Consider the following 25,524-nt stretch of genomic DNA (forward strand, 5'->3'; position numbering starts at 1 on the left):
TGTTTTTGCTTGCCTTTTTTTCTTTTTTCTTTTATGGAACAAATAAAACCAAAATAGTGATGAAGAAAATTATATATGGGGTTATTAATTTACTGATGCCTATATAATTCATTGCTACAAACCTTCAAATTAAAAATCGCTAAATAAATGTTCCGAATTCATTCCGCTCAACCCATTTCATTAAAAAAGAAAAAGAAACCCGTCAAATAATCTGGCTTAGGGTTTGAACTGTAGTAGCACGACCAAATAAAAGGAGGAAACCCGGTTGGGGGTTCCTGCGCACCCGACATCGTGCAAGAAAAGGCCCCCTTACTATACTATAGAACAAGCAAGGGATTGAGCTGCGTAAAAGCCGTGTTGCTTGTTAGCGCTTTAGTTTGATTTACAGGACGTTTCGTTTAGGCTTTACTAATAAATAAACCGTATTTTCACCAATTACTCCCACTTAAAGAGATAACTCTCTTTCTCTTTTCATTACGAGCTCATCATTAACTTTCTTTTTATATCTTTAAATATACTGATTTTGGCATAGGTAACTTGAATTTCATAATTAGGGTCGGAAAATGCCCAAAATCACTATGAGACCTAGATGGGACACTAACAGGCATATGACAGGGTGCCAAGTATGGGTTTAGTTGGGTATGTTCTAAATCATGATGAGAAACCATGAGTGAAGTGTGGGGTTGCTACTCTCCTACGGGAGAAAAGATATCACCGACCACTTGATTAGTGAAGCTGAGAAGCGTGTGACCATATCCGAACGAGGCAATTAGATTTTTCATTCAAATTTATCAGTTCACTAAGAGATCAAGAAATGTCCAAACAATAGATGCTGGTGACATTGCAATGCCTCATGCTAGACATGATATCGTATACTATGGATCACTTGAGATTACCATTATGTTCTCAGATTACAAATACGAGATATCTATGTAAGTCGGGTAATCATAATGACTTGCTAGAGTCTGCTTATAACTTGTAAGACGAAACTATATTTCGGGTTCACTACTGATATTAGATAAACCTACAAAATTGCACCCATAGAGAATCATGTCGGAATATAGCTTCTTAGGCTAACTTAAGATATATATAATAGATATATGTGTTTAAACACAAATCAACGTGTATTGGCTCAGATGAACTAGGTTTTTCAATAGGATTGAAATTGAGTTCAACCCAAGCCAAATTGACAAATAAACGGGATTTTTTTTATCTAATCGAGAATTACATTTTAAATGATTAAAATATGGATTCAAATTGATATATGTATATATATATATATAAAGGTTATATTTATTAAGATATTATAAATCAAATAAATATTTTAGATATTAAAGGGTAATATTTGTTATGGTTTTATAATTAAATGGAAGGATAATATCTAATTTGGAATTAATGATTTACTAAAAGAAAAATTAATTTTTCTTCCTAAAAAAGAAAATTTTGTGAATTGGTTTTTAATTAAATGGAAGACCTAAATTGATTTATTGGTTTTTCATTTTAATTAGAAAATAAATAAAGATTTTTTTGGATAGTTTAACCGATTTCTTAGTTCGAGGCTCATCAGGTGTCCTTTAATTGGATCTTCTCCTAATTAAAAGGATTCCGGGTACGTTAGGATTTGAACTCGAGATTTAGGTTAAGTGATTTGAGATCATTACCCATTCAAACCAATTTTTTTTTTTTTTTTTTTGTATAACCCAAACCAATCTTAATTGGTAAAAACAAATAAAGATAATAATAACTAGTAATCTTAAGCATATAAAAAAAATTATGAGATTATTTTCCTAATCTTAACTCATTTTTCGATATACTGTGAATAAAAAAAAACCATAGCCTCCATTTTCTCTCAAGAATTTCATTCAGCCATGGGTGGAGAAGCTGTCTTTGTCCATCGTGCTAGCACACCTATTCCAACTCTTGTTCCCGCGTGTGCAATTGTGATTCTTGATCTCCTTCCTGATGCGAAGGGTCATTTTGGTATCGGTTGAACGAGAATATCTCTCAATCCAATCCAAGGTGCAATGTAATTTCGAGAATAAAGAGGAATAAAACCTCCAACCCATATATGCTACATCACAAAGGGAAGAAAAAAAACTACAAAAAGTAATAAAATGACTACAAAGAGTAATAACAACCATAAAAGGTACAAATAAAACAAACAAAGAAATCATATCATTCTCGCACGTCGAATCCCATTGAAAAACCTCTGTAATCCATGCTTCATCATTTAGGTTCTTCCGGACATTCGGATCTGAGTCCTCTCTGTTTTTGCAACCACGTAGATCTATAGATCTATGGACAAGATGAACCTTTTCCGTTCTTACTAAGACCGAAAAAAAATTAAATGAAAGAAATATAGTTCACATGTGTAGATCTGACGGAAAAGAAGTTCAATAAGGAATATAGATTTCAAACTACCCGAAAAAGTGGATTTAATACTAAAAACTAAAACTAAACATAAATGGGAGATCATAAACAAAATCGGAAAGGTTGAAAGATAATGATGGTGATAAAGAGTTGAAGAAATGGAATCTTGAAAAAAAAAACACAAAAAAATATAGAGAAATTAGAGAGAAGTGGGAGCTTCTCTCACTAACTTATAGTATTGTGATTGGAAAGTGAAAACATGACGAATTAAAATGAAACAATAAGGTAAAGTGACTTCTTAAAAAGTAATGGTAAATTACATATGTGGTGTACAACCTTTACCCCAAATCACACTTTGGTGTACAACCAAAATTTTATCACACTAAACCGTACGAACTTCAAGTGACCTCCCACTAAAGTGTACAACAGCTAAAAATGACCGGTCAACGCAAGTCAACGCTGCCACATCAGCATTTTGACCATTTAAAAAGTAAAAAATCCACCCCTTAATATGGAATTACTAAAATATCCCAATCCCTTTCCAATTGAAAAAAAATAAAACTAACTTGCATTTTCTGTTTTTTTTTTAAAAAAAACCTATCTTATTTTGGCATTCCTCAATCCATTAACACATAAAAATAAAAACTCAAGAACATTTAGCCCAAGAACCACCAATAAAACCCAAATAGTTTCCGGCAGTGAAGTCACCGCCTTAGCACATGAAGCCGGGGATCACACGGTGGAAGGAGGATCCATCTTGTCGGTGCCTTTCTCTCCGGTGGAAAGAGCACGGAAGTTATCGGTGGTGCGAGGAACGACATCGGTGTAGAGCTTCATCACGATCCTGCCGGCTGGCTGACCGCCGATTTAGATAACTGGCTGGGTTTCCATTAAAATAGAAATTAGAGTAGAAATGAAGAATTTTTGATTGGGATATAGATAACTGGGTAAAGCAAACTCGTTGCATTTTGACGATTTGGCAAGACAATCGGTTTCGATCGACTCCAAAAGATTAGCTTCCTAATATATGTTTGTCTCCCACGACCGAGCAGATCCTGAAATTATAATCTCCCTTCTTTTTCCCTCTGATTCACCAGCTCAGTCTTCCAATCTCGTTTTCAGATTCGAGCCATTGATTTTCGCAGTTGAATGCATAGATGTTGAAGCTGCTCAGAATTTAGTTTCCATGGCAATTTCTTCTGGGTTTAAGGAATCAGGGATTACTAGTGCTAATAAGAAGAGAGTAATTGTAAGATTAGAATGGAGGTGCCACTGGGTGAAAGTGATAGGGTTTTGGTGTCTTATGTATGGTTTCTTGTAGACGTGGCTAATGTGAAAATGGAGGCGAATGGGAAGAGAACACAGATTTTTTTTTGGGCTTTGATTAAAAACGGTTTCGATTGTCCCGGAAGAGAGACAGGGGATAGAATTTAGGAGAGAGAAATGATGCAATTAATATGAAAAAAAATAAAAAATAAAACAAAATATAATTAAGCTTAAATTAGTATGTGTATAAATGGTAGAGAGGGGAGAGGAGAGGAGAGAGAAGACGGAGAGAGAGAAATGAGAGAGAGGGGTTGAAGGAAGAAGATGAGGGTATTTTAGTGATTTTATGAGTGGGTCCTATTTTTTTTCAATTTTATAACTGAAAAATGCTGATGTGGCATAGTTGACCAGCGTTGACCGGTCATAAAAACCAGCTATACACTTTAGTGGGAGGTCACCTGAAGTTGGTACGGTTTAATGTAACAAAATTTTAATTGTATATCAAAGTGTGATTTGGGGTAAAAGTTGTACACCACGTATGTAATTTACCTAAAAAGTAATGTGTTGGGCTTTTAAACTTTATAGTTTGTTGTAAAGAAAGAAAAATGAGAAGTATACCACCTCTAGATTGTACCCTTATCATACATTAATTTAATAGAAGATTTTGTTATTTTCTTTCTGATATTTCTGGCAGGTTGATTATAATTGTAGGTTAAGTGGGTATTTGAATTACGATGTATTAATATATTTGCAGAAAGGGACTCCTTTTTTAAATCAGCATTTGATCAACAATGACAGCTTTATTTATACCAATGATACGTGTTTTTGTTTTTGACGTAACAAGAAGCATTTTATAATCTTTAGGGCAGCAGCTTTCTTTAAAGACTCCAAAATTAAGCTTCCATATGATAGAGTTTTGTTCATTTTTCACTATGTTAAAATTTAAAATACTACAATAAAATCACTAAAATTTTACTACAACTACAATAAAGTCACTCATATCATTTACTGTTTATATAGCACCGTAATGATGACATGAAAGTTGGCAAAAAAAAAAAAAAAAATTCTTATAATAGTTGTCTACATGTATAGGGTGAATTCTCTACGTAAAAACCCGATCTGTTTACAGACCGTGTTTTCCACGTGCCATGTAAGAATAAAAACTTTTAATTTATTTTTTTTATTTTAATCACTTATCACGTGTCAAATTGTGTTTTTCCGGTGACAAAATCATTTTACATGACATATAACTGTTATAAAGGTTTTTTTACCAGCTCATGTCATCATAACAATGATTTTATTGTGAGTCTAGCCAAATTTTAGTGATTTTATTGTTTTATTATAAAGTTTAACGATGATATTGTCACATTACTTTTTACCCCAAAATTAATAACAATATTTAGAGTAATTATACCTTAAAAAAATAATACAAGTGAACCAAAATAAAAGATATTAATTTGTACTAGTATATTTTACATAAAAAGGAGAAGTTATGCACAAAATCAGTAAGTGGAAAGCTTTGAGTAGCAATATATTACTGGTTTTTGACATGAAGAGATGAAAATGAAGTAATACTATTAATTTATTGAGAAATGAAGTTGATTTGTTAGGCAGGCACCCAGCATCCATGTAGCCCATATGGTAGACCATAAGGGAACTTTGCTCTAGCAATTTCTTCAAATGTGATTCCATCCAATAATAGGGCAAATCCATCTCCATTTTTCTCACTAATCATGGATATTACTACACCTGCAATGCACTCCATATTTATATAATTAATTAATTAAAATAGAATCTTAATTATAGATAAAAGAAAGAAATAAAGAATTTACAGACCATCATCTTCTAGTGTAGCACCTGGACGAGCCACAAAAAAAGGTTCAGAGGGTACAGCACCTTCTTGATACCAATTTTTAGCCTTTTTATTGACTAAATCAATCTACAAAAAAACAAAAAGACATATTTATTACAGAATTGTACTGCCTTGAAAACAAACAAACAAAAAAGGAAATAGTGTAGTACCTTAGTAAGGGTATTGGGGAAATTGCAGGGACGTTGGGCTCCACAAGCATAAGCATATCTATATTTAATTCCCAGAAAAGAAGGGTTAATGCTGCACATGTCCATCCCTCTACCATGCTCGTTTGGGTCCAAAGCTGCTTCTAGTATCCCTTCTGGACTCCCGTCTAGTGGAATTCTGAACCTCCCTACCCTTCATTTTCATCCCCCACCACTTTTATTATTTTTTATTCAAAACGACTCTCTTACTCAACCATTTATTTTCTTGGAATAGAATATAAGAATAACCTCGTTTAATGAGACAAATTAGGCTAAAATGCTCTAGCCTTTTTCTGTTCAGTTTAAAGATGCTATATCAAGCTAATTTTGTCCTTAAACATAATTGTAATTATCTGAAAATAGTATTTATGTTTAAGGATAGAAAGTATATACCTAGCATCTGGAAGAACATCCACATCCATAGAAGAACGAAGATTTTGAAGTCTAAGCTTGTCTAAAATAGTAGTGTCCGCGTTATGTTCACAACAATCCGCTATTACTGCTGTTACCCTTCCTTCTTGGTCTCTCTCTTCGTATGCATTTATGAAATGAAATGTCACAAATAAAGGTACCTCTACGCTTGTCACCTTCAATTTATCCATACAATACACCCCCAATTAATACAATTATTAAATTAATTTTTATAATAAAAGTTTTCGTTAACATAGTATCAAAGCTTTTTAAATAAGTGGTTGAGAATTCAAATCTAGATAATCTCATTAATAGATGAAATTTCAATACATATTAAAGATAAAAATGATGGTAGTTTTAGGTTGAAACGATTAAAAGACGCTGAAAAATGAAAACATAAACATATTCTATTATATGAAAATTTAGGTTTACTGATTAAAAATCATTGGAATTTAGGAAGGATTAATGGATAAATAAGATAATCAAAATATTATTTAGGGTAATTAATTTATTAGTCCCTATATTTTGACAAAACACACTGTTTAGTCCCTGTATTTTAAAAAACACACGGTAAAGTCCTTAACGTTTTTTTCGGTGAACTGTTTAGTCCCTAACGTTTTTCTCGGTGAACTGTTTAGTCTCTGTCATTAGATTCTCATGAAGATTCTGTTAGTCAATTTGGATTTGCGTTCTTCTTTTCCTTTATTTTCCTTTCCTTTAAACTCTAATGCATCTGAAATCAACTTTGAGTGTTTTCCTTCTTGATTTTCTTCTTAATCGTTCAAATTCGTAAGCATTGTGTCCGTTCTTTTTCTTGCTCTCCATACAAATAGCTTCTTTTTCTAAATTGGATTTCCTCTTCTGAAGTTTGAAGTAAATAGTAAAGAGTAATTTAGTCATTTCCGCAGTCATAAACGGTAAAAAATCTAACAAACAGACGGAAGGACTAAACAGTTTACTGAAGAAAAGGTTAAGGACCTTATCATGTGTTTTTGAAAATATAGAGACTAAACAGTGTGTTTTATCAAAATATAGGGACTAATAAATTAATTACCCTATTATTTATAATGGTCTAATAACTGATTGCATGGACTTAACTTTCTAAATTCATGTGGCAAACAAAATTAAAAACTATATTATTATAAGCAAGTTCACGCAATAATATGAGGCTAATATGTTATTTTAAACGAATTCGAATTATTAATAAATCACTTTAAACAAATTTAAGGGTTAACAAAATAGCGAACAACAAAGCAAAAGTAATCTTTTAACAGGTGAGGACAGTTTGTCCCTGCCCCCTCAAAATCTGCCCTTGATTAGGGCTTAAAGTTGAAATATTTGGTAATTAAGGGTTAAGAGAGTGTACTTACAATGTTGCCACTAGCTTTGCATACAACATGAACAAACGCCTTAGAGTGAGGGTGCCACTCAAACTTGTACAGTGGAGTGGGCTCAGCTTTTAACAAATTCTGTGCACAATATCTCAACGGCATTTCCGGCACTATCACATAATGCTCCGTCACCGGAAAAGAGTGAACCCATCCCGCCGCAGGCCCACCTCGGCAATCAACTCGTCCGATCACCTTCCTCTCATTACTACCGGCCTCCATCCTCACCACTAAATAACCCGGTTTCAACAAATCCGGCAACAAAGTCAAAAACTCCGATTCCGTCACAATCGGATGCGCAGAGTGAATCAAACCCCCTAATGAGTCGCTGTATTCGAATTTCCCAATCGTATCTAATGTGTCGGGATCGATAATAATCGATCCTTTCTGTGTTTCTGTCAGGCAAACAACTCGCCCGTCCCCGAGCCTTACGACGCCGGTGTTTGCATTATCGGTTAAAGATGCGCCGGAGAAGAGGTTAGCCATTTCGCCGATGTAGGCTAGGAAATTGTCTGGCTTTGGCACCTCCGAGAATTCCCGGTAACATAGTTTCTTGTTTTGTTTAGCAGCCTTATAGGCGTCTGATTCGATTTGGCGGTGACCGGCAATTAATCGACCGTTTTCAAAGTGGAGCTTGACTAATGTGGCGTAACCGTCAAAGAGATGCCGGAAGTTGTAGTTCCCTATGTGCCAGAGGCCCGGACCATTTCTAAGGTACGTCCCTTTCTGCATGAATTCAATCTTGCTACTTAATTAATTTATAAAATCAATTGAAACTTTAAACAAACAAGTATACTGTCACTTCTAAATATTCGAAAATCAATTTATGTGTAAAGGATTTATTATGTTATTAACAAATCTTCAGTATTTAAATATGCTAAATAAACGTTATTCAGAAAAAAAACTGCTTAAAATATTTATTATTTTACGAAAAAAAACTTGCAAAAAATGCATGAAACTTTGTTTTGATAATCCGACCATATGGTAGTCAGATAATTGTCTAATTAGTCTGTTTAAAATTTCTATTAAGTAGAATTGATCTTGTTTGATGACATTAAAGGTAAAATAGTAGGATTTCACACGTTAGGTATGTAAATCTATATTTTTCAAACCAATAGGGGCAAATTTGGAGGTTAGTCCATAAATTAAGGTTAATCGACATATGTAGGAAGAAGAATAATAAAAATGTATTGTTTGGTAACTTATGATTTAATTATTAATTTGCAACTCTGAAGAAGTCTGGCTGATAAAGACAAAGATCTCCGAAACGTAGAATATTTAATTATAGTATTAGATGTTTGGAATTGGAAGTAATAAAGAAATGTTTAATATGCAGGGATCTGATTTACAAGAATTTTATTTGATTCCTATTGTCGAGTTATATACATATGTGGGATTAATCAAAACGACGAATATGCTTTTCAGCAACCTGTATTTCAATAAAAACCATATCATCTTACAGGAATTACTTAATGGTTGATTTTACAATTAATGAATGATTGAAGTTTATTAAAATAAAAGAAGTAGTGATTGAATAGGCATTGCATTAATAATATAACAGTTGGGAGTTCAAATTTGCTTTCTAAATTTATTATATTTGATTTGGTATTCCAGAAATACTTTGAACTATTGATTTTCATTTTTATTACAAAAAATAAAAGAAAATAAAATAAATGTAGAGGTAGAAGGGAAGGGGTAACGGAGGAAAAGCTTGAAACCCAGAAAATGAACTTACAGAAGGATTTATATAATAAATGGAATGGAGGTGAAGTGTGGACATACCAGCCAGAGTGGAATTTGACCTTGAACAAGGAGGTCGCCTTCCCATCTCTCTTGACGGACACTTGTCCAGGCAACATGAGTAGTGAGATCTTTGTCCGGCGATAGAAGGATAGGTGGAGGTTGAGTTGCAACATTTGTAATAACGGAGTCTCTACGTTTGGCTGGAAAAAGAAGTTGATATTTATGAGAAAGGATGATGTTAGAGGGTGAAAGGAAAGGTAGGGAAGCCATTGATATTGATATTGATATTGATATTGAATATGAAGAAGGATACTAAGCCTAACTTTGAGATTCACGTATTTATAGAACAAACTTGGTTACTATCGTTTCATTTCTTGCTATTGTTATTGGAATCTTTCATTGGCGGAATACCTTCACACTACAAGACATGCTTACGTTATCTATTACTCTCTTATCATCAAATCCTATTTTGAGTTTCTAATTATTCACTTATTGAATACTTATATTTTGTAATTAATAAACTTAACCTCTCTACTTAAAACCCCACTTAGAGAGGTTCAAATCCTTTATCTATTTCGATTGAGATCTTCTAAGTTTGTTTCAATTTCAGAGCCCATATTATAGTCTTAACTATTAATTACAAAATTAATGGTTGAGATTAAATAGCGACTATTGAGGTATGAATATTATTAATCTGTTGCGCTATGTATTCAATATGAAAATGAGAGAAAAACAAAGGAATGTCCAATAGAGAAGAAGATGAGTTAAACAATGTTGATTAAAACGACAATTTGAAGTTCTTTCATCTCTGCTGCTGTTTAATAAATATGGATCTTGTTATCTGACAAGTTTGGTTTTGTCTTGTCCTTTAACAAGTTTCTTCTTTTTTTTTTCAATTCTTGTATCAAAAGTTCTTTTCCATCTATGACACCATCAAGTAATCACTCCAGAGAATTCATTCTAGCTAAGATGGAAGCTTTTTAAAGAAATCTCAGTCCTCAGCTAGCCGAGACCATGACTATCAAAGAAGCTTTAAGTTGGATTGTCTCGTCATAGTCATGACAATTCAAATGGGTTTAGATGGTCATTCGTATTTAGTTGACTTCTGATTGTATTCATTTATCACGAGATTTAGAGCTGTGCTCTATCTCCTTTATTAAGCGTTCAGCGAATTCGACTGTCCATGCTCTAGCAAAAACGGTCAATTATGTGCCTGTTCGGGGTGAGTGGGCATGTCCACCACCATTTCTTAGCAATATATTTCATCTGCTTTAAGTTAATAAAACTTGACATTATTTCAACAATAAAATAACAACTATTGATTTTGTAATTAATGATTAAGATCAATTAACCACGCTCTTTCTAGTTGAAACCCAGCTTGAGTGGATCTAATCCTCATTTTCTAATATTATTTATATGTATTCAAAGCCAAGTTCTTCTAAAAGGGTTATCATACAAACGTAATTAAGGATCAGAAGGAAGGGAGGATTCCGTGAAATAAGACTTAGAAATATTGTTAGTGCCAGTAACATGTTATTCCATGTAGATGTCTTCATCAATATCTCCATTCAGTAAAGCTTTCTTGGCATCCAGTTTGATGTACTTAAAAATTCCACAAAGCGGAGATTAAACGTATCATTCTAATGGAAGTTATTCTAAATACACGAGAGTACATCTCAAAGTAATTACGACATTCTTTTTGTCTATAAATCTTTATAACCAATTTTTCCTTATACATATCGATTGTACCATCTGCTTTTATTTTCTATTTCAAAATCCGTTTAGAACTTCATGGTTTCATTCTGAGATGAAGATCCACTAATTCGCATATATGGTTATGCATGATGGAATCAATTTTACTCTTTTAGAGCATCTCCAACAGCCTAAGTTGGCTCTCAAGTTAAAATTTGAGGAGTGGGAATAAAAAATCAGCTCTAACAGCGTCTTAGTGGCTCCCCAAATCATTAAGAGTCTCTCCATCAGCTCTATTAATAAAGAGTCTCTCTCCACCTCTTAGTGTCTCTGTAATTCATTTTTATTAATAATTTATTATTGAGCAGTCTCTTTCATCTCACTATTGGTAAATATAACAACAATTAATAATTTAAATGGTAAAATAATAAGGAGTGAATATAAGGAGTATTGTTAGAGATGATGTGTCTTAGTTACTCTTAAATCACTAAGAGTCAATTATTTATATTATTTTTAGAGAGTGCACCAAGAGTCTCTTGGAGTTGCTCTTAGCCTCTATTATATAGGTTAGAAAATATGGTCCAAAGGAATTTTCCACCCTTTCCATTTTTCTCGTTATAGGTTCTTCCTCTACTTGAATATCAACTTCTTGTTGAAGGTATTAACTGTTTTCATCAATAGTTTCAAAAGTCTGTTTGGGTCGTAGTCTGACCTCATTTTTCTTACATGGAAATACGTTCTATGAAACATTCTTTGATTTGATGACCATGTTCTTATAAATTTTAGAGTTTTTAGATTCATACATAAGAAACCGACATGTATTACTATGAAACGCATAGTCAATGTAAATACAATTCACCGTCTTTGGACCTGTTTTTATCTCTCTTTTTTTCTAGCGTAACCATTACCTTAGCAAGACACTCCCATACTTTGAAATAATTATAAGAAGGTCTTCTTCCTTTCCATAACTCATGTGGTATATTGTCTAATTTTCTTATGGGATATTTTATTTAAAAGATGATTAGCTAATAATACATCTCTCCCCACAAGTTTTGTAGCAACCCAGAACTGTTTAGTATTGCGCTCATCATTTCATTTAAGGCATAGTTCTTATGCTCTGTTACTCCATATTGGCCCTAGCCACATATTGGCTAGCAACTTTGGAAACTTTCAACTCCAAGCCTTTGTTCTCTTCTTAAATACAAAGTTTTACAATAAGCTCTTCAATAGTCATTTCCTTTTGTTTATGCTTAAGGTAATTTTTGAAATCTTTCTATTAAGGTGGTAATTTTTCTATTATTGTAGCCACTTAGAAAGATTCATTAACCACTATCTATTTAGCATGAATCTTATGGATAATGAGCAGTAATTCATGTACTTACCTTACAACCTTTTTTGAATCTACCATTCTATAAAATTCAGGAATTTTCCAACTAAAAATTTCTTAGCACCTCCATCATCTAATTTATACTTATGACGAAAAGATTCTCACGGTTCTTTTGTCATTGTCTTGACTTGATAAACACTATAAAGTGTCTGAGTCAAGCCATTTAATATGTGATATATGATAAATGAATTAGATGCAATTACTAATGGAAGTCAAAATGCTTCCATGCTTCTATTGCATTGAAGGCAATAACAATATCTACCTCATTTTCTATGATAACAAGAGGATCATCCTTCAAGAACTTAGCTAAATTGAGTGATACAATACTAATTTAATTGGGCTTTTGACCGTCAGGGCCCGGCCATGATCTGAAGTCATCACATGAGCCCAATTCTACCAAAGCCAATTACTGCGTTATGCTTGGCTGAAGCCATGGCTTCGGCCACCTCACATTCAAAGAATTATATTCGAGAGCTGCTTAAGAAAACACGTGAACCAATGAGCACGCTGGATTCCAAAAGCATGCTCCGAGATATATTATAGCACGGAAAGATAGGGTCTGAAGACCTATCAGGTGTTGCCACGTGTCCAGTACACTTTATTTTTATCTATAAATAGCAGAGACATCTACAAATCAGGTATCTTACTTCAAATATATTCATTACTTCATTTTTTTGTTACTTGTTAGCTAGATATTATCTCTAATATCTTCTGACTTCAGCATCGGGGAGGGTTCGCCGGAACTCCAACCCCCTTTTCTGACATTCTTTGTGATCTCACGTCATCAGAGTGTTATTGAAAGTAACGTTTACAAGAAGTGTGATATCATTGAGCATAGTTAAGTAAAACAACATTTTCTGTTGCCATGTTTTAAAATTCACACCCGTTAATTTTTCAAGCCTTTCATTGTGGCTTACGGACTTTGCCACAAGTAGTGTTATACATGGAGCATCGGGAGTTACTGTGTTCTCAGTATGTTTGCCAGACCCATTTTTATAACCAAATCCATCTCCAATCAAAGTATTAACCATTTTCTAAAATTCCAAACAAACTAAGTTAGAATCAGATGCAATAGATCTTGTAACAAGAATTCTAGAATACTTTCAACCTTAAGATAAATAAAGAAGAACATTAAAAAGGACTGTTGAGGTCTATTACGAAAACAATTTCCTTAAGACATAATTTACCCGTTATTGAGCAATCATCTTCAAAGATAATAGCAACAAAGAGTGAACTCTTTGCAAAGAAGCTATAATTGGAACAAGAACAAATGAATGCACAGAGACAACAAAAGTGCAGGGAACAGGAACAAAATTTGCAAGAAGAAAAGTTTGGTTTGTGTGTAAAATCTATTGCCCAAATGTAAAGAAATTTTTGCCAAATAAAGATTTTGAAGAAAACGTCTTAACATTTATTCATTAATTAAATACGAATTAATATTGTTAATGATGAATGAAATGTCTTAATATTAAATTGTCAATGAATTGCACAACAGAGGCATGAGCAAATCGTGTATTGAATTTACTGTTAATCCTTTAGGAAGACATAAAATACAATCTATACGATATGCACATCTCCACGGACTCGAAAGAAAGAGCCGAATCGTTGAAGGCATCAAAACTGCCTCACACGCTGTGTGAGACCTGTTGAAACACCTTTCCACATGATTTTGATTTGACAAAATTATTTAAGTAAAATTAAATATATTCTAAACACACTAAGTTTAAATGCTTTGATTTATTATACTAATGTGTTTGTTCAATGTTGAGTTAAAATTGTTTATAAGACATAAAGAGTAAAAGGCCAAAGCCCAATACGGAAGTTAAAGCCCAAGTCAAACAGATCAAGACAACTCGGCCCGCGTGTGCAAAACGCTGTCGTTATGTACAAAACGCAGCTCAGCGGAAGAAGGATCGAGAAGACCTTCGTTGAACAACTTCATAACGAAGCTGCTGGGTTGAATCGACAAAGAGTACAAGACAGCAGCTGAGCAAGAATAACTTCCAGACAAAGTGTTTCCACTTTGGGTAAAGTTCAGAAGACACAGAACGCTGTCTAGTTGACCTTACCATAAATGGAGAGACATTCTGCCGAGCTGACTAAAAGCTGCTCAACACTGACCGAGGACAGAAGATACTCAAATCTGATTGGCCGAGAGCTCTGAGCAAGACTGAGTGACAACGACAGGAAGCCGTTTCCCTCCAACGGTTATTTCGAAATTCGAAATGACCGATGTCTTAGACGTCTCTATAAATAGAGCCCTTCAGTTGCTTCATTCAACATAGAACTTTTATCAAGCCATTACGCTGACCAAAATTCTACTCAAAGTTCTGCAAGAAAAAGCAAAGCAAATACTTACACCAAATTCCATATCTTTCGTGTAAAAGTCTAGAGTGATTATTCAATCATCTAAAGTGTCTTAGCAATTGTTGTTTAGGACAAATCTTTATCATTTCTAGAGATTAGAAAGGAGAGGCTGAGTACTCGGTTATAGTACTCAGCGTGAGATTAGGAGTGAGTAGAGGTATAGAGGAAGGTACTCTTGTTATACTCAGCTTCTAAATTGTAAAAGGTTTGATGCTCTACCGTTAAAGAGCTCAGTAGAGAATTCGAAAGCTCGGAACGTGTTCCAGGGACAGGACGTAAGCTCAGAGGCTGAACCTGGATAAATCTGCTGAGTAACATCTTTCTAACCTTAAACTCCTTAATATATATATTGCTTTCTTAAACAAAACTGACCAAGTAAAGAGGTCACGCTGAGTTGTGTGTATTGAGTATCTGAGTTCAGTAATAGACTCAAAGTGCTATCTTCTGACTCAACGAAAGAAGCTGACTTAGTCACTAGTTGACTAAGCTAGTGTCTTATTTACTCAGCGCGCTGTGTAATCCTTTTTCAAAGAAAAAGAAGTCAGCCTTAACGTACTTAAATTTTAAATAGTTCCTATCCCCCCCTTGGAACTAACTTGTTACGTTATAAGGGACCAACAAGTGGTATCAGAGATTAAAAGCTCACTGTGAAAGGTTTAACTACCTTGAGCTGATCCCCACTATGGCTGAAAACAGCACTCGGTTTCTCCCAGGAAACCAGACAACTCAGATATTACCTGAGGGGCTGTCCATTACTCGGCCTCCCCTATTCTTCGGGTCTAACTACACCTTCTGGAAGAATAGGATGAAAAACTTTATTCAGGCAACAAATATGAGTGCATGGCTTTCAATAGTCCAAGGCCCGTTTGTTCCTGTTGAAGTTGTGGGTGGCCAAATAGTTGTCAAAGCTGAGGCCAAATGGACAGAGGATGATCACAAGAAGCTACAAAATCACGCTTCGGCTATAAATATGCTTCACTGTGCGCTTGATGCTGCAGAATATAATAAGATATCAGGTTGTGAGTCAGCGCAAGAGATCTGGAAGAAGCTGGAGGTCACCTACGAAGGAACCAACAAAGTGAATGAGTCCAAGGTGAACCAGCAGATGAGACTATACGAGCTGTTCGAAATGAACGATGATGAAGGAATATCTGACATGAATGCAAGGTTTACAAACATCATCAACGAGCTCAAGAGACTTGGGAAGATCTTCACCGAGGAAGAACAAGTCAAGAAGATTCTTAGGAGTCTTCCTAAAAACTGGCAAGCAAAGAAGACTGTTGTTGAGGAAGCTCAAGACTTAACCACCTATAAATATGATGAACTCATCGGCTCACTGCTGACCCATGAGATCTCGATGAAGAATTTCGAGGTGAAAGAAAAGTCTGAAGACAAGAAGCAAAAGTCTCTTGTCATGAAAGCTGACTCCACTAATGGGAGCTCAACAGATGATGAGGAGATGGCTATGTTCACCAGGAAGATGAAAAGGCTGTTCAAAAAGAATGACAAATATTCTAAGAAGCCTTACAAGAACAAGTCAAGAAGATTCTTAGGAGTCTTCCTAAAAACTGGCAAGCAAAGAAGACTGTTGTTGAGGAAGCTCAAGACTTAACCACCTATAAATATGATGAACTCATCGGCTCACTGCTGACCCATGAGATCTCGATGAAGAATTTCGAGGTGAAAGAAAAGTCTGAAGACAAGAAGCAAAAGTCTCTTGTCATGAAAGCTGACTCCACTAATGGGAGCTCAACAGATGATGAGGAGATGGCTATGTTCACCAGGAAGATGAAAAGGCTGTTCAAAAAGAATGACAAATATTCTAAGAAGCCTTACAGAAAGTTTGATAAGTATAAAGCTGAGTCCAGCGACAGCAAATACAAGAAGGACAACTCAAAGCCCATTACATGCTTTGAATGTCATCAAACTGGCCATATTAAGTCAAGCTGCCCCACGCTGAGGAAAGAAAGGAAGAATGACAAAAAGACAATGGTGGCAACATGGAGCGACAGTGATGAGTCTTCATCATCAGAAGCTGATGCCACTGAGTCAGCAAAGATCTGTTTTATGGCTGACGAACTTGCTGAGCCGTGCGTCTCTGAGCATGCTGACCCCTCCATTGCATCTGACGAGGAGGAGCAATCAAATGAGGTAATATCACTTCCCCAGCTCAGAAATGAAATGGTTAATGCCCTGAGTGACCTCTACACACTTGTCAAAAAGTGTAATAAGAAAATTAGAGCACTCAGCAGGCGATGTGACGAGGTTGAGGAGGTCAAACTGAGTGACCTTCGATATCTTCTTCAGGACAACTCAGATTTGCATAGTAACATTGGAATTATGCAAAAGTTTGTCTCTGAGGTCCAATCAGATTCCAAGAAACTGAGAAAGGACGTCACATCCATTCAGAACCAACTAAAGGTTCCAAACAAAAGAAATATTCCTCTGAATGCTCAGTACCAAAGTACTGGTCAGCAGAGATGGAATCCCCAGCGGAATGTCAAGTGTGACTTCTGTGGGAAGAGAGGACACACCATAAAGGTGTGCTGGCACGCTCAGCACTAGGGTGCTGACCAGTCAGTGAAAAATCCTAAACGGAAAGTCAGCTGTGACTTCTGTGGAAAGAATGGCCATACTGTCCAAGTATGCCGCCATAAAATAAAATATGATGCTTTACCTGTTGAACCTAACAAGCAAGGACCCAAAAAGAATTGGGTACCTAAAAGTAACTAGTTACATTGCAGGTAAGCCTGAGATGTGCCGAGAAGTCAAAGATGTGGTATATTGATAGCGCATGCTCAAGGCATATGACTGGTGATGAAACTCAGTTCATCACATTCGAGCGTAAATGAGGAGGAAGTGTAAGTTTTGGAGTCAACAAAAAGGGTAAGATAGTAGGGTCAGGAACCATTGGAGGTAATCCTACTATTGAGTCAGTCTCCCTAGTCAGCGGACTCAAATATAACTTACTCAGCGTAACTCAGCTATGTGACAATGGGAGAAAAGTTATATTTGATGACACTGGATGTAAAATATTCGAGGGTAAAACTAATGAGTTAATTTTAACTGCCCCTCGCATTGATAATATCTTCATGCTGAGCTTGGAGAAAAAGTTTTCAAAAACTGTATGATTAGTTTCAAAGGAAGAAAATTCCTGGCTATGGCACAGGAGACTTGGTCATGTAAGCATGGACCTCCTGGCCAAATTAGCAAGAAAGCAATTGGTTGAGGGACTGCCAGAACTTAAATTTGAAAAAGATCAACTATGCCACGCTTGCCAAGCTGGAAAACAAACCAAACAATCTTTTCATAGTAAAAATGTTGTCTCAACTAAGCGTCCGTTAGAGTTACTACACTTGGATCTCTTCGGTCCAGTCCAGCCGCTGAGTCTGGGTGGAAGAAGATTTTCCTTGGTCATTGTAGATGACTTTTCTCGGTACACTTGGGTCATCTTGCTGAGTAGCAAGGATGAGACCTTTGAGACATTTTCAAATTTGGTTAGAAAACTTGAAAATGATGAAGACCTAAAATTGGCTCACATCCGAAGTGATAATGGTGGAGAATTCAAAAACCAACAGTTTGTTGAATTCTGTGAAGCCAGCGGTATTGACCATAATTTTTCTGCTCCTAGGACGCCTCAACAAAATGGGGTTGTTGAAAGGAAGAACAGAACCTTGGTTGAAATAGCCAGGACAATGCTGAGTGAGCATAGGCTTCCAAAGTACTTTTGGGGAGAAGCTGTTAACACAGCGTGCTATATTCTTAATAGGGCTCTTGTTAGACCTATACTAAAGAAAACCCCCTACGAACTTTGGAAAGGACGAAAGCCCAACATTGGATACTTTCGTGCCTTTGGCTGTAAATGTTTTATTTTAAACACCAAAGATAGCCTAGCTAAGTTTGACTCAAAAGCTGATGAAGCTATCTTTTTAGGCTACTCAACAAACAGCAAAGCATACAGAGTTTTCAATAAACGAACTCAAGTTTTAGAAGAGTCAGTACATGTTGAGTTCGACGAACCCTGCAGGAAGATATCTGCCGCTGATCGAGGATGATCCACACTCAGTACCCGCCGATCAAGATACAGCTGCTGAGTCATTCCCTCAAGGGCTGACCAAAGGTAAAAGTGAACCTCAAATTGTTTTCACTGACCAGTCTACACCTGCAGAGATTGTTGAAACACAGACAGCACAAGACATCAATCTACCAAAGAAGATAAGGATACAAAGAGGACACTCAGAGAGTGCCATTCTTGATGCCGCTGAGAATACCCTGATGACAAGAAACCAACTCAGGAGATACCTCAGCAACGTAGCCTTCGTCTCAGTTCAGGAACCAAAGAACTTCGCTGATGCTGAGGAAGATGAATTCTGGATGAGCGCAATGCAAGAGGAACTTGACCAATTCAGAAGAAACGATGTATGGGAGTTAGTGCCACATCCAAGGAGTCAGAAGACCATTGGAACAAGATGGGTCTTCCGCAACAAGCTGGATGAGCAAGGAAATGTAGTCAGGAACAAAGCAAGGCTTGTAGCTCAGGGCTACAGTCAGCAAGAAGGTATTGACTACGGTGAGACCTTTGCCCCAGTGGCAAGGCTAGAGGCTATTAGAATTTTATGCGCTTATGCAAGCTATATGAACTTTAAACTGTTTCAAATGGATGTTAAGAGTGCATTCCTTAATGGAGTTATAAACGAGGAAGTTTATGTTAATCAACCTCCAGGGTTTGAGGATCCTAAATTCCCAAACCACGTTTATAAACTCAAAAAGGCTCTGTACGGCCTCAAGCAAGCACCACGTGCTTGGTATGAGAGGTTGACCAGTTTTCTGCTGACTAGAAACTATGTCAGGGGCAAAGCTGATACAACTTTATTCATTAAGAGAAAGGGTAAAGATACCCTGCTGGCTCAAATATATGTTGATGATATTATTTTCGGTGCTACTAATGAGTCAATGTGCAAGGAATTTAGCAAGCAAATGTAGACTGAGTTTGAAATGTCAATGATGGGAGAACTCAACTTCTTCCTTAGACTTCAAATCAAACAAGGGAAAAATGGCATCTTCATCAGTCAAGCTAAATATGCCAAGGAGATATTGAAGAAATATGATCTTGAAAATTGCAAACCAATATCCACCCCTATGGGCACTGACACTGTCCTCTGCGCTGACGAGAATGGTAAGTCGGTAGACAGCAAATTGTATCGAGGTATGATAGGCTCTCTACTTTACTTAACAGCAAGTAGACCGGACATTCAGTTCTCAGTATGCTACTGTGCTAGATACCAATCTAACCCTAAGGAATCTCATTACATAGCTGTAAAAAGAATCCTTAGATATTTGCAAAGCTCAGTGAACGCAGGTTTATGGTATCCCAACACTCATGGTTTTATACTCATTGGATACACTGACGCTGACTATGGATGAGACAAGCTAGAACGGAAAAGCACCTCTAGAGGATGTCATTTCTTAGGAAGCTGTCTTGTATCCTGGTTCAGCAAGAAGCAGGCGTCAGTAGCCTTGTCTACCACTGAAGCTGAGTACATTGCTGCTGGACACTGTGTTGCTCAAGTCCTATGGATTAAGCAACAGCTTGAAGACTATGGTGTTCAAACAAAGACAATTGAGGTCAAATATGACAACAAAAGTGCAATTGATCTATCCAAGAACCCAATTCAACACAGCAGGATGAAGCATGTCAGCATAAGACATCACTTCATTAGAGACCATGTACTCAAGAGTGAGATAAAGCTGACCTACGTCCCAACGGATGAGCAGCTTGTGGATATCTTCACAAAGCCACTGGCTTGTGAACAGTTCAACATACTGAGAGAAGCCATTGGTATGTTTAATCCTCTTCAGTAAATTCCAGCTCTTAATATAGATTTATGCTGAGTGAATTAACATGATGAATGATCTATTATTTGCTGAGTGAATAAATGTATGCTAAGTATTTAATGCTAAATGAATGAATATCAAATACTGAGCAAACATTGGCACCGAGTAGTTATCTCAAACTGAGAAATCATCCGTATGTATAAAACTGACCACTCAGAATATAAAACGCTTAGTATTCTAAACGCTGAGTATAAGATCCGTTGCATTTAATGCTAGAGCACGCGAATAGCCACCTAGGATGACGTATGCGCCGAATGTGTCATAAAAGCCAGGATCATTGTCGGTTGACAATCCCAAGGCAAAACTGACACATGGATTCGATAAGATCCACTTTTCACCGCTATAAATAATGGGCAAATCCCCATTGCTATCTCTTTACACTTATCGAATCCTCTGGCATAAGCATTCTTTCTCTAAAAACTCTCAAAACTTCCAAGTCTTTCTCTGAAACTATGACTAAGGTTTCCGTTAACATCTCCGGTGTCGGTCACCCTAAGACCAGTTCCGATGAACCATCCAGGCAAACTACTCCGTCTAAAACGACCAAGGTCACCACACCGAGCAAAGGAAAAGCTGGCCAAGCCACCTCCTCTAAAGAGAAGCCGACCAAAGTCAGAACCTACACTAAGGTTTTCGCAGACGTAAGAGAGTGCAAGATAGACTTCTCATGATGGTTCTCTAAGGCCTTCGTAACAACCGAGCAACCATTCTGTGAATGGATATCGAAGAATGGCTGGACCGAGCTGTTCTCCATTAGAGATCCCACTTACCCTGACCTAGTAAGGGAATTCTACCACAACTTACGGGTTGCTAACGATAACCAGGACTACCTAGTCACCGTGGTAAAGGAGAAAACAATCTTCATCAACCCTACCTACCTTGCCAATTTGCTGAAATTGAAGAATGAGGGAACCAAGATGAGGAGAACTGGTGATCATGAAGGAACTGGGTATGTAGCCACCTTCTGCAAACCCCCTGGCCATTCTGGAGAAATCTCAAGTTCATCCATGGGCCAGCACCAAAAGATGGCACACTATCTGCTGACCAATTACATCTACCCCAAGATTAATTACACTAGCTCAGCGACAAATTTCGAGCAATGCTTCATATGGCATATGCTGACCTTCAAGCCTATCAATATGCCAGTTTTCTTAATTGCTGGCTTCCAGAGGAGCACTGGAACTTTAAGGCTGGGCTCACTCATAACCAGAATCCTCAAAGACCATCAAATTGATCTATTCGAGGAAACTGAGGCCCAAGGCTCTGAGATCACAGCTGCTGCGCTGCGTGCCCTGAAGTATGACCAACCGATTAAGAAAGGCAAAAATGCTGATGAGGCTGATGAGGAGACAACTGTCCCAAAGAAGGGCAAAAGGACAAAGGCTCCAGCTGCCCGAAAAAGGAAAGCTGTTGGGACTCCTTCAAAGAAGGTTGAGCCTCAGGCCAAGAAGCTAAAGTCAGCTTCTCAAAAAGGTCAGGAGAGACCTAAGTCAGTCGAGAAGAGAAGCAGGCAAGATGAGCCTGAAATAGAGGAAAGAACAGATGCTGATGAGCAACCTCAAAAGAAGAAGAAGTCTTCAAAGCTGACCCCTATTGATGCTATCCCTACTGACATCATTGTTCCTGGTGATTCTCACTTCACACAGTGTCAGAGAACTGAAGCTGAGCATCAAGAAGATGATGTGGAACTGGATGATCACTTCATCACTCAGGTGGAAGAAGAACTAGATAACGAAGATCAGGATGATGAGGAAGCAGAAGAAGAAGAAGACAGTGGTCAGGATGACACTGAGGAGACAACCTGTGAAGAGGAAGCTGCTGACCCATCTAATACTGAGTTGGGTGCAGATAAAGAACATGAACAAGCTGACCAGCTTAATGCTGATCAAGAAGAGACTTCTCCTTCTCACTCAGGAGAGTCTATCCAAGCTGACACTCCTCCTCGCAGAAGAAGATTAGTAAAGGCAAGTCAGAAAACTGTCATTGACCTTCCTATTCAAAAGCCGACTAAAGATCCTTCCTCACTTAAGTTTAAGTTTTTCAGTAAGCAAACCCCTTCTTCTCAACAAGCTTCTCTTGAAAAGCAAGCCTCTGTTTCTTCACAAAAGGAACAAGCCGACTTAAATGCTTCCGCCAACTCAACAAGCCAAATCGAGCAAGTTCTCGTCAATACTGCTGCTCCAAGCACTGTGCTGACTCAAAACATTCCTGCCCCAGTCATCACTGACAGTATTAGGATTACTACTTTACCTACCACAACTCCTGCCAATCTATCATCTCTTCCAGAAAACCAAAGGCAGATTGAAAACCCTATTCCAGTCACTGACCATGTCATCACTCCGACTCCTCCACCAATTGGTCAAACTGTGGAAACTAGGCAACATGATGAAGGATCACTCAGCTATCTGCATGCCACCGAGTCTGGTAGACAACTAATCAACTCGGTGCAGTCATTGATCAAGGATTTTCATCAACACGCTGAAACTTCTGCTAGGTCTACTAACACTACATCAGCTCAGCTGTCCCAAGTCACTCTCCTTCTAAATGAAGTTAAGGGACTGAAGGATTTGCTAAGTGATATGATCATAATTCAATCACATCAACCCAAGCAGGACTCAATATCGAAGCTGGATGAGCTCCAACTGACAACGGTTCAACATCTTAACACCCTTCAAGGCCAATTCCAGACCTTGTCAGCTGTGAACACTCAGTATGCAAATTCTGATGAAGTTAAGATGCTCTTTGCCCAGCTTCACACTGAGCAAACCAAGACCAACAATCAACTGGCTTCCTACTCTCAATGCTCGGTGGAGCAAATTAGCGAAGCAGTTCGTCTGCTGAACTTGAATAAGCAAGAGATGGACACTGACCAAATGAAGCAAAATGAGATCTTGGTCAACTCCCAAAGGATCTTCACCCATGTGCGTCATAACAATATCCAGCGTCAATATTATGACTCAGCCTTGCTGAAGACCTTTCATCAAGTTTTTGCTGCACTGATAGATTCAATTACTTGGGTAGGTAAGTCTCAAGCTTACATATTGAGCCTGCTCAGCGCCGCTGAAATCGGCATACCAAAAGAGGTCTTGAATGAAGGCGTTATTGTCTTTGACGGCATTAATGAAAGTGCCGACAAACTTAAGGAGCTGACCGCCGTACTGACCGCCGTTGTCTTAACGGACTCTTTTAGAATTCCTGCTCCTCCCGATGCTGACAAAACGGGGGAGAAAGAACAAGCTAGAACTCAGCAGGAGGCTCCTAGAAGCAGTCAGTCCAAGCAAAAGAAAAAGAAATAGGCTAGGCTTAGCTTTTTTACTTAGTCTGTAGTTCTATGTTCTTTTATGCTCATCTTTTGCTATGTATGCTGACTACTTTACTTCAATACAATACTTGCATCTTTTATCCAAACTTGAGCTATTTCATACGATGCTGAGTATTATGTTATTATGTATCTTCAAATATATCAACTATGTTTAATGCTTATAATACTTGTTGATTGTATCCAATGCTGATAATATGTTTGACATTGTCTTGTATGTTTATAAAACACTATCTCATAAGACCCATTGAACAAAATGATTACTCAGTGCTCTCTGAATCTTACACCTTCCGCTTAATACTGAGTAAAATAGAATATGTTCTATGAGCTGACCTATATCTGAAAACTGACCTTAGACTTACTCGACTAAACCTTAAAATGTTTAGAGTAAAACTAAGTCAGTAGCTCAACCCTAACGGGGGAGTTTTCTAAGTAATAATAGGTCAACTATCATGGGGGAGCTCAACACTGAGTTCCTCGCTGAATAGTTTTGCCAACATCAAAATGGGGGAGTTTGTTGAAACACCTTTCCACATGATTTTGATTTGACAAAATTATTAAGTAAAATTAAATATATTCTAAACACACTAAGTTTAAATGCTTTGATTTATTATACTAATGTGTTTGTTCAATGTTGAGTTAAAATTGTTTATAAGACATAAAGAGTAAAAGGCCAAAGCCCAATACGGAAGTCAAAGCCCAAGTCAAACAGATCAAGACAACTCGGCCCGCGTGTGCAAAACGATGTCGTTATGTACAAAACGCAGCTCAGCGGAAGAAGGATCGAGAAGACCTTCGTTGAACAACTTCGTAACGAAGCTGCTGGGTTGAATCGACAAAGAGTACAAGACAGCAGCTGAGCAAGAACAACTTCCAGACAAAGTGTTTCCACTTTGGGTAAAGTTCAGAAGACACAGAACGCTGTCTAGTTGACCTTACCATAAATGGAGAGACATTCTGCCGAGCTGACTAAAAGCTGCTCAACACTGACCGAGGACAGAAGATACTCAAATCTGATTGGCCGAGAGCTCTGAGCAAGACTGAGTGACAACGACAGGAAGCCGTTTCCCTCCAACGATTATTTCGAAATTCGAAATGACCGATGTCTTAGACGTCTCTATAAATAGAGCCCTTCAGTTGCTTCATTCAACACAGAACTTTTATCAAGCCATTACGCTGACCAAAATTCTACTCAAAGTTCTGCAAGAAAAAGCAAAGCAAATACTTACACCAAATTCCATATCTTTCGTGTAAAAGTCTAGAGTGATTATTCAATCATCTAAAGTGTCTTAGCAATTGTTGTTTAGGACAAATCTTTATCATTTCTAGAGATTAGAAAGGAGAGGCTGAGTACTCGGTTATAGTACTTAGCGTGAGATTAGGAGTGAGTAGAGGTATAGAGGAAGGTACTCTTGTTATACTCAGCTTCTAAGTTGTAAAAGGTTTGATGCTCTACCGTTAAAGAGCTCAGTAGAGAATTCGAAAGCTCGGAACGTGTTCCGGGGACAGGACGTAGGCTCAGAGGCCGAACCTGGATAAATCTGCTGAGTAACATCTTTCTAACCTTAAACTCCTTAATATATATATTGCTTGCTTAAACAAAACTGACCAAGTAAAGAGGTCACGCT

The 25,524-nt window shown here is 37.1% G+C and overlaps 1 protein-coding gene across 1 annotated transcript; it reads right to left on the minus strand.

The window, feature by feature from the left end:
* Positions 1-5,242: 5,242 nt before the first annotated feature.
* LOC136203942 (carotenoid cleavage dioxygenase 8 homolog B, chloroplastic) lies at positions 5,243-9,526 on the minus strand. The gene is made up of 6 exons (XM_065995155.1): positions 9,276-9,526; positions 7,476-8,219; positions 6,088-6,281; positions 5,659-5,848; positions 5,473-5,575; positions 5,243-5,385 (listed from the first exon to the last, which is right to left on the minus strand). Exons 1-6 carry the CDS (start codon positions 9,504-9,506, stop codon positions 5,243-5,245), a joined length of 1,605 nt encoding a protein of 534 aa, XP_065851227.1. The 5' UTR covers positions 9,507-9,526.
* Positions 9,527-25,524: the final 15,998 nt, after the last annotated feature.

This window comes from Euphorbia lathyris, chromosome 8 (genome assembly GCF_963576675.1).
Source record: "Euphorbia lathyris chromosome 8, ddEupLath1.1, whole genome shotgun sequence".
Classification (NCBI taxonomy): Eukaryota; Viridiplantae; Streptophyta; class Magnoliopsida; order Malpighiales; family Euphorbiaceae; genus Euphorbia; species Euphorbia lathyris.

Coding starts and splice junctions, on each gene's coding strand:
- LOC136203942 (XM_065995155.1), bottom strand. CDS start 9,506: ATGGCTTCCCTACCTTTCCTTTCACCCTCTAACATCATCCTTTCTCAT. Junction 6,282..7,475: donor GCAAAGCTAGTGGCAACATT/GTAAGTACACTC, acceptor GATAAATTGAAG/GTGACAAGCGTAGAGGTACC. Junction 5,386..5,472: donor TGCTACACTAGAAGATGATG/GTCTGTAAATTC, acceptor AGTGCATTGCAG/GTGTAGTAATATCCATGATT.